This window comes from Naumovozyma dairenensis, chromosome 7 (genome assembly GCF_000227115.2).
Source record: "Naumovozyma dairenensis CBS 421 chromosome 7, complete genome".
In the NCBI taxonomy this organism is placed as follows: Eukaryota; Fungi; Ascomycota; class Saccharomycetes; order Saccharomycetales; family Saccharomycetaceae; genus Naumovozyma; species Naumovozyma dairenensis.
In genome coordinates, this window is record NC_016485.2 from 510,758 (window position 1) to 520,815 (window position 10,058).

The 10,058-nt window shown below is 33.8% G+C and overlaps 5 protein-coding genes across 5 annotated transcripts; 3 read left to right on the forward strand and 2 right to left on the reverse strand.

Annotated features, from left to right (window-relative positions):
• Positions 1-764: 764 nt before the first annotated feature.
• On the reverse strand, positions 765-1,223 carry RPS31 (ubiquitin-40S ribosomal protein eS31 RPS31 fusion protein; the record flags this gene model as incomplete). The annotated part of the gene is made up of 1 exon (XM_003671198.2): positions 765-1,223. The coding sequence occupies one exon, from the start codon at positions 1,221-1,223 to the stop codon at positions 765-767; it is 459 nt and encodes a 152-aa protein (XP_003671246.2).
• A 628-nt stretch (positions 1,224-1,851) lies between these two features.
• Positions 1,852-4,428, forward strand: SEC10 (exocyst subunit SEC10; the record flags this gene model as incomplete). Its single annotated transcript, XM_003671199.2, has 1 exon — positions 1,852-4,428. One exon carries the CDS (start codon positions 1,852-1,854, stop codon positions 4,426-4,428), a length of 2,577 nt encoding a protein of 858 aa, XP_003671247.2.
• Positions 4,429-4,744: 316 nt separating this feature from the next.
• Positions 4,745-5,470, forward strand: PUS5 (pseudouridine synthase PUS5; the record flags this gene model as incomplete). The annotated part of the gene is made up of 1 exon (XM_003671200.2): positions 4,745-5,470. One exon carries the CDS (start codon positions 4,745-4,747, stop codon positions 5,468-5,470), a length of 726 nt encoding a protein of 241 aa, XP_003671248.2.
• Positions 5,471-6,627: 1,157 nt separating this feature from the next.
• Positions 6,628-7,512, reverse strand: NDAI0G02310 (uncharacterized protein; the record flags this gene model as incomplete). Its single annotated transcript, XM_003671201.2, has 1 exon — positions 6,628-7,512. One exon carries the CDS (start codon positions 7,510-7,512, stop codon positions 6,628-6,630), a length of 885 nt encoding a protein of 294 aa, XP_003671249.2.
• A 391-nt stretch (positions 7,513-7,903) lies between these two features.
• On the forward strand, positions 7,904-9,295 carry MAS1 (mitochondrial processing peptidase; the record flags this gene model as incomplete). Its single annotated transcript, XM_003671202.2, has 1 exon — positions 7,904-9,295. One exon carries the CDS (start codon positions 7,904-7,906, stop codon positions 9,293-9,295), a length of 1,392 nt encoding a protein of 463 aa, XP_003671250.2.
• Positions 9,296-10,058: the final 763 nt, after the last annotated feature.

A 10,058-nucleotide genomic window follows, 5' to 3' on the forward strand; every position in this document is an offset into this window, starting at 1 on the left:
AAGAGAAGCTATGGGAAAGCACCGTCAAACCTATGTGAGCCTTAGGAATAATTTCTGAATAAATTATTCCTCCGGAAGTGAAAATCGAAAATAATTGTTTTCTCTGTGAGAGCCGTACGTAGTTCATGCCTCCCCTGACTTGTCCGGGGCAATTTTTTTTATTTTTATTTTATTTTATTTCATTTTAAAGGGCTTACAAGAGAGAGAAATTATTTTATTACGCTTTTATACTTTTATATAACGGAGTACTGTTGATGTGCGAGATAATAATAGCATTTAGTTGGTAGAACTATAGTATGGCTGGTACTTATTACCAAAGCGATTAAGATTTAAATCTCAGTGAATTTCCAACTCCGGCCCTTAACGAGATTAGTTATACGTAGAGGAATATTTGCTTTATGAAAAATGATCTTCTTTTTCATTTAGAAGTAACGTAGTGTTTCCCCCATTTAGCTGGAATTGTAATTATGTATTTTGGTTAGATTATATGACAACTTGAACTCCGATTTAATTTTGAATATATTGTATTATATGGCGGCTGAAATTGGCCATAAGCGCATACACTTGTAATTGAGCGTAGGCATCTTAATCTTGGCACAACACATACACAATTATTTACCGCTTTAAGAAGTCTGAAATACATCTATCGAACTTAACCTTTTAGGAGAAAAATAAAACTAAAAATTCGTTTTTTACTAAACCAAGTTAACGTTTAAAATATAAAGAATAGAAAAATTATATAATTTCTTTTATATTATATATGTTTAAGCGCTGGTCTTGTAGACAGAGTGACACTTACCACAGTAGTATCTGTCTTGGTGGTTAGCTAAGAAAACACCGGCACCACAAGTTGGGTTAGAACATTCTCTTCTCAACTTGGTAACCTTACCTTCAGCGTCGACCTTGTAGTAAGACAAGACGGCTAACTTAACCTTCTTGTGCTTGTGCTTGATCTTCTTTGGGGTGGTGTAAACCTTCTTCTTTCTCTTCTTACCACCACCTCTCAATCTTAGGACCAAATGTAAAGTGGATTCCTTTTGGATGTTGTAGTCAGATAAAGTTCTACCATCTTCTAATTGCTTACCAGCAAAGATCAATCTTTGTTGGTCAGGTGGGATACCTTCCTTATCTTGGATCTTGGATTTGACATTGTCAATGGTGTCGGAGGATTCGACTTCCAAAGTAATAGTCTTACCAGTTAAGGTCTTGACGAAAATTTGCATCTTGGTTTGTCGGCAATATAAGTAACTAGTGCTTCTTTCTTACCAAGTCGTTGGTTCTTTTAAGTTTAAGAATTAAACTAAACTTGAAATATAACCAAAAATGAATATGGAAATTGTCTTCTAAAATGTTCAGATGATATTGAAGAAATACGATGAAGCCATCCAGCGATAATGATCCTTTGTTTGCCAATATTACGAAAAAGTGTGAAACCTGTCAGATACGTTAGCTGGAGAGGCAAATGCGTGTGCGCGTGTCTTCCATCTTGCCATCCCGCCCATCTCATCTCACACTCTCGAAACGGGCGAAAAGAAAATTAAATTATCAAAATAAACATCTGTACATCCCCGTCTTTTGCAAAAATGCACGGATGGCTGTCCTTTTAACAGTCATAAAAATTCTATCTGACCGTTCTAAACACTTACTGAGTTCAGTTATTGAAACTTATATGAAAGTTGGGAAATAAAATGAAACAAGAGAAGTTCTGCAATTCTTAAGTAGCTTATATACTAGAGGATATCATTAATTATAATACCTGCTAAGCAAAGTCTGTACTTATCCACACCAAATAATTTGTACATCTTGAACGGGGAAAGAAAAGAAAAAGCCTGTTTATGTCGTTGCTCCGTTATGAATTCCCTTTATGAATTAGACCCTAAATGGAGAAAACTCCTAAATGCAAATAATTTCCTGGGTGGACTAACAGTTAACGAATTTGTCGAGGAATTATCAAAGGATCATAGTTTAAGAAGTCCATTAAATGGGAAATCATCATCTGCAAGAAATTCCAAACATTTTGTATCTGATTCAGTTGATGGTAATGATAATGCAAAATGGGTTAAACTTGATCCTAAACCTTACATCAGGACTTTTGAATCTACTTTAAAAGAATTGAAAAATTTAAATGAAGATTCAGAGAAAAGGAAAAATCAATTAGCTGATCAAGTCGCATCACAAGAATTACTACATTCTCACAACATTCTAGGTTTATCATCTACTTTGAAAAATATGGTTTCTCAATATGATTATCTAGATAATCAATTGACTACTGTCACTCAAGTTGTATCACCATTGGGTGATAAATTAGAAAACGCAATAAGGAAGAAAAAGACTTACATTAATTCTGTGGAATTAATAATTCAATATAATGAATTTTATTCCAATGGTGAATCTGAATATATTGAAACATTAAGAAACGATCCGAATTGGTTACAAAAATTAAAAGCATGCAATATAGTTAAAAACCTACTAGTATTGTCCTTAAAAATTGAAACTTCATCAATCCCTAAAACTCTCGAGGTAACCAAATTAATCGAAAAATATTCCGAGTTAATGGAGAATGATCTCTTAGCCCATTTCAACAGCGCATATCGTGAAAATAATTTCAATCAATTAAATGAAATTGCCTTAATTTTAAATCATTTTAATGGTGGAGTTAACGTTATTCAAAGTTTCATTAACCAACATTCATATTTCATTGATACTGCACAAATTGATTTTGATGAAACCACTGAAACATTTTTAGATGAGAAATTGAAAAATAGACTACTAGATCAAGACTCCCATGGTGTGATATATGATGAAGCAATAATCAAAATACTAGATGAAATAGAAACAGTTATTAAAAATGAATCTAAAATCGTTAAAAGAGTCTTTGAAGACAGGGCTCCACATGTAATTCAATTGTTCATTCAAAGAATTTTTGCCCAGAAAATAGAACCAAGATTTGAACTATCATTAAATGCATCATTATCATTTTCCAATTTAGCATATGTCAGAACATTACACGGGTTGTATTCAATATTAGGACAATTTGTTAAAGATTTATCTGAATTCTTCCAATTATTAGAAATCGATAAAGATAATGTTTTGACCAACACAGTTGAGCAATGTTATTCCGATTTTTTTTCAAGGTATCTTTATGATAGATCCAAATATTTTGAAATTGAAAAACAAAGTTTGGAATCCATCCTACTTGAGAAAACAGCCAAATTCAACTCTAACCATGAAAAGGAAATTCGTTCAAGATCACTTTTAAATAAGTTCAATAAAAATATTGAAAATAATACTTATGAATTCAATGATTTAACCGGTACTACGAATAATTCGAGAAGTAGATTGTCTCAATTGAACAGTTTCTTAAAGAACCATTTAGATAGAGATCATTTAAGCCTAAGCCGTGCTAATACATTGAATTTCAACAATTACGACGATAATGATATCAATAATAGTAATATTAATATGACACCTAGTAACATTACTAGTAAAGATAATATTTTCCAAGACGCCTATGATGAAGAATTTAGTCTAACAAACGTGGATAGTATGTTGAAATGCATTGTGGAATCAGTTGCCCGAGTTATGGAATTGATCCCTAATAAAGACGTGTTTACTTTTGAACTAGTCGACATCATGTTCATGGGTATAATCGGTACATATGTAGAAATATCATTGGAATTAGCATATTCCCATATTTGCCAAATTGATATTAGCAAAGAATCAGATATTAATTTGAAATTCCTAAAATATATTTCAACAAGTACAAGTATATTAAGTCTCATATCTACGTCGATCAAAGCCATCTTTTTACCACTTCTTAATAATTCACCAGAAACAAAAAAACAAATTATTGAATTGACCAATAAACAAATTAAAAGATCAGAATTATTAATAAATACCATTCTAGAAGAAATCATACAGGTTTATGACTCGAAATTCTCACATTCATTATCTAAGCAAAAGAAGAAGGATTTTGTGCCCAAATCTCAAGATTTATTAGACCAAGATACACTCCCTGCCATCGAAATTGTATCCTTACTGAATTCACTTTATTCTCAGTCTTCACAATATTTAAAGAAGAAAAATCTGGAAGGGTTTTTAAATGCCATTGGAGAGGATCTTTACAATTTACTGCTGGCACACTATGCGAAGTTCCAGGTTAGCTCTATTGGCGGTATTATCGTTACAAAGGATATCATTGGTTATCAAAATACAATTGAAGAATGGAGGATACCAAATCTTCTCGAAAAATTTGCAACTTTAAGAGAGTTAGCCAACTTGTTCACTGTTCAGCCTGTCCTTCTTGATTCATTGACTAGAGAAGGTCATCTAGCAGATATCAGTAAAGAAGTGATATCGAATTATATTGCCAATAGAGAAGACTTTAATCATGAAAACTTCATCACAAGTATGAAATTGAAATTTTAATTACATATATTATTTTTTTGATAAAATATACGAACTATTAAAGTATATAGATAGATATATGTTTAAAAGAAATAGAACGTTACGAATAGTCTATTTTTGGTCTGAAAGTTTTCCTTTGGACATACCACAAATTGTCTTTAACCATGAATAATTCTTAATTATTTAGGTATTGAACACAATAATAGTGCTAGGTTTTTTCAAGTTATTATTTTAAAGGCGCAAGAAAAAGAAATAACCTCTAGTAGTATAAAGAAAACGTTAATATCAAAATGTTTAAAAAGGACTAAAGGATAGTTCTTTGATACAAATAAATTCAATGATAAAAATAATATTCGATTGTAATAATTATATCATTGTGAACAAACCATTTGGAGTATTTTCTCAACCTGGTGATCTCGGTGCATGGTTTTTAAAGAATCCCAATAGCAAAGCTGGTCCTCGTGTTTTATTGGACGAAGTACCCAATACGTTTTCACGCAATGTACAATCATTTGATAAATTAAGGACAGTTAACAGATTAGATGCATGTGTTACTGGTGGTATGCTATTAGCCAAGAACAAAAATGCTGCTGAGATGTTCTCGAGAAATTTAAGAAAGGGAGGTAATTCAGGATTCCAAATCAGTAGGAGATATGTAGCATTACTAGATACCAACCAAATCGATGACTTCCAAGCACTAAGAGAAAGTGGAACAATGATTTCTGATGATATGGTGTCCAAATATAAACGACTTGACGAACAATGCATTTTACTGGAGTTAGTGACTGGGAAAAAGCATCAATTGAGAAAACAGTTAGCCAGTATTTTAAAGCAACCTATTCTTAACGATTGTAAAAATGGAGGTTTGAGGATACCCGAAGTCGATGAGAACCAAATTGCTTTACATTCAGCCTTTATTAAAACAAAGGTAGGATTACAAGAAAGAAAGCACTTAATCCCGATGACATTTGATAATAATGGTAATTTATGGCTACGGAAATACTGTGATGCCAAGGGCCATTTTTCTCCTGAGATTATTCGACTACTGGATGAGGGTTGGTGATACTACTCTTATTCATCTTCTATTTATTGAATGATTTTCTTATTGAGTAATATTTTAATGATGAGGAGACTGGATTGTCTACCCATGGCAACTCATATAGTAATTGATATTGAGGTTTTTGAAATAAGCGCATGAATTTATTATAGATTACATTTAAGAAATGGTGAATGTACATCATTAGTACTTTGATCAAATATATATATATCTATTTGCCGCTGTGGTAACCTTGTTCCAAAGTCGAAGAGTACCACCTATACCAGCTTTCCACAGCTTTCTCAAGTATCTGCTCACTGGATATTTGTACTAAGAATGCTCCATATGAAACTCAACAAAAGTAAGGCCACCTCGAGTACATGGGTAGGAGCGGTTGTGCGATGGGTCTATGATTACCTTAATATCTTAGTGCTTAGAGAGTTATGCGTAGTTCCAATGAAACCAAACAGTCAATACTGTGCAATCAGGTATTTCTAAAGGATTCAGCTCTCGGGAGTTAAATACTTGAGAAATTGCTTCTCTAATTGTCGAATGTCAACCAACGATTTGAATTGCACCGCAAATGATTTTATAGAAGATGAATCATCAATTATTTCTTTGGTCAATTTATCGTTAGGATATATCTTCAGGTAAGTACTATATATTTCAGTATTCCGAGTTGTATTTTTATGAAAGAATATTAAGAGAATTACTCATAGACTTCAGTGGCTTATTGTAATGTACTCACTATATGATTACTATTTGCTCTCACAGATGCGGACAAACTTCGCTTAATACCGCAGATTGGATGTATTTTTCGTGAGGTTGTAGAGCAGTATATTACAATATATCTTTCTAGTGCAATTAGCGTGGCCCTAAACAAAGTTCGTCACATTCATACACGATAGAGTTTTCTCCATGTTGAGCTAGAAAATATTTTACAATTCATGAACCTTCGCGTCGTTTATATATATATATGATATTATGAGCTTCATTCGTCCTTACCTGCTTGGTTTTGAAACTATATGTATTGTAATTTTTATCGAGCTATCTATCTGTATTGACACCTTAGACGACATATATGCATAATTTTTTAGCCCTCTCCTTTGTGCTCTAAGGCTTCAAAGAAAACCATTTTATAAAAAATGTGAAAATAGTAATAGGTGTATATTCTACAATCTAATCTAAACCATATCTGCATATTCTGCCGTGGTATCTTGTTTAGACGTTCCAGTGTTTGTAGTATCCACGAAATTTTCTACTCTTTCGAAAGCTACAGGATATTCATTGGCCCAATACTCTGCAACTGATTCTTCATATACTTGTAAAGCTACTATTTCATATTTCCCAAGTTCAGTTCGATCAGCCAAATTCGACGCAGCAATTCGTGATGCTTGTAGTACAGCTAATTCTGGGGATGTTCCCGAAGCAATGTTGGGATCTAGTTCCTTTACGCCATCTTTAGAATCCGCGACACTTGATGAGTTCTGCGTGGTAGTTGCAATATTCTGCTGAGGGGCCATTCGAGCTTCAAGCACAAACCTTCTAAACCAGTAATAAACTTCATTACCATCGTAAAAGAAATTTGGAGTATTATAATATCCTTCTAAATAGAGGTATTTATTCATATGACGTGCGATAATATCCCAACTTTGTACTGATGCGTTCGGTTTATTTTCAATAATATCCATCAAAAGCTTCATTTTATTGTGAGAATTTAACTTGTACAATTTGTGGTCCCTTTCACAGTTTACGGCAAATAGTATAAGGAAGAAAAGAAGAGAAAACAACGAGAAAATAAAGAATGCTATCGATATATCATTACCTAGAATTCCAAAGGTAATTGTAAGAACGGCTAACAAAATAGCAAGACCTCCCCAAATCTTAGATGCAAGTTGATGCATGTGTTCACTGAATGCATAAGTAATCCAGAACGAAAACTTATCTTTAGGGAGTAAAAGAGTTCCTACAGAATCGTCAGCTAAGAAGGGTTGTTCTTGCTTCAAGCTATCTAGTTTCATATTTTTTTTTTGGGTGAACCTCGTCAAATTGCTGAAGTACTTGTACATAAAACAATACAAACTGCCTGTTGATAAATCTAATAGCCAGAGCTAACTCAACTGTCTCTGACTCTACTGCTCCACTTACTTTCCCTTTAATGCCAGGTCTATTAATGAGTTTAGTTCCTTTTATTTTTCATCTACGTACGTACGTAATATAAAATATGTTAATGTTAACTTTATTGTGGTGCACGGGCGAGCAAGTTCGAGGTTTCTTTGACAGATGACTAAAGAAATTAAGTAAGGAAAGCACTAAACTAACACATTATTCTTAAGAAGCAAACACTGACATGCAATCAATAAAGTACTTAAAGCAAGGACTAAATCTATACTTATTATTTTTCAATTTTGTCCCATCTCACCCCCTAAGAACAAGCAAATAATAATAAAGTAGTCGGTAATGTTTTCTCAAACTTTAAAGAACGTGAGATCTTCCACGATCATTAAAAGGTTTCTAAAACAAGCAGCTACTCCGTCAACAAGAACATCGGTCTTACCAAATGGTCTAACAGTCGCCACTGAATGGATGCCCAACACTTCATCTGCTACAGTGGGTATCTTCGTGGATGCCGGTTCCAGGGCAGAGAATGAGAAAAACAACGGGACAGCACATTTCCTCGAACACTTGGCTTTCAAGGGGACCAAAAATAGGTCACAAAAGGGTATTGAGTTAGAAATTGAGAATATTGGATCTCATTTAAACGCATATACCTCTAGAGAAAATACAGTTTATTACGCGAAATCATTGAAAGAAGACATTCCAAAAGCTGTGGATATCTTGAGCGATATCTTAACGAGATCTGTCCTCGATCCAGAAGCCATTGAAAGAGAACGTGATGTCATTATTAGAGAAAGTGAAGAAGTGGATAAAATGTATGATGAAGTCGTGTTCGATCATCTTCATGAAGTAACATATAAGGATCAACCATTAGGTAGAACCATCTTGGGTCCAATCAAAAATATACAATCTATCACTAGAGATGATTTAAGCAAATATATTACGGATAATTATAAAGGTGATAGAATGGTATTGGCCGGAGCAGGCGCTGTGGATCATGAGAAGTTAGTGGAATATGCACAAAGATGTTTTGGACACTTGGGAAAATCCACTTCACCAGTACCCTTAGGCTCTCCTAGAGGTCCATTGCCCGTGTTTAACAGAGGAGAAAGATTAATTGAAGAAAAAACTTTACCAACAACACATATTGCCATTTCATTAGAGGGTGTTTCTTGGTCAGCTCCTGATTATTTCATTGGTCTCGCAACACAAGCAATAATTGGTAATTGGGATAGAGCCCTAGGTGCCGGAACAAATTCTCCATCTCCATTGGCCGTGGCAGCTTCCAATAAGGGAATATTGGCAAATTCATATATGTCCTTTTCCACATCATATGCTGATTCTGGGTTATGGGGTATGTATTTAGTTTTGGACTCGAAAGAGCATGATGCTAAGAAAATCATAGATGAAATAATAAAAGAATGGCGTAGAATCAAATCTGGTAACATCTCAGATGTTGAAGTAAATAGAGCTAAGGCACAATTGAAAGCTGCCTTATTGTTATCCTTGGATGGGACCACAGCAATTGTTGAAGATATGGGAAGACAATTTGTCACGACAGGGAAAAGACTATCCCCTGAAGAAGTTTTCGAAAAGGTTAATCAAATTACAAAAGATGATATTGTCAAATGGGCAAATTATAGATTGCAAGATAAACCAGTCTCTATGGTAGCGTTAGGTAATATCAAGACTGTGCCAGGAATATCATACATTGAAGAAAAATTGAATAAATAAAACGATCATTTATGACATATATACATATTCTTGACACATTTTGACACTAGTTCGTTTCGATAACTTTCTGTATATAATTCTATAAAACTGTATTAAGATTAATATTAAATGATATACATAGGCTTCACATAAACTGCCTGCAAACAAGCTAAACTTACTTTACATTGAGTCATATTTTTTGATGACCACATCCATAGTAGATGAAACTATTCCAAGTCATGATCATGTTATCCGTGCGGTAACGCAAACCAAAAGTTCTTCGTGGCAATGATATTATAGTCACTTCACAATCTACTTATACAACGTTAAACAATTCGCCTTTGTATAAGAGAAATTTCGAACAGTTAGGAAAAAGAATATTGATTAGCACAATGACGAATACGAGAATCCTCTACAGAAGACATAGAATACAACTGCTATTCTTGTACATATTAAATCACATGTATCATGGTAAACAGAGTTACAGATGTCGATCATTAATGAATCATCTGAAGAAGAAGATGCTGACAATGTCCCCTTATTCTTTGATAGTGAATCAGATGGCGATGGCGATGATGATGGGGAACTAAATGCAAGTGAGGATGATGCAGAATGGGAAGATGTTCCTCTAGATAGTAGTACCGTATCAGTTACAATTCCCAAGCCATCCATAACAGTAACAGCCCACGGTAAAAAGGAGAGGAAAAAGAGGAAAAAGAAATATATACAATATCATAAGTTGAAATATGGGTTACATTTAACGATGATACCCCTTTTATTACAT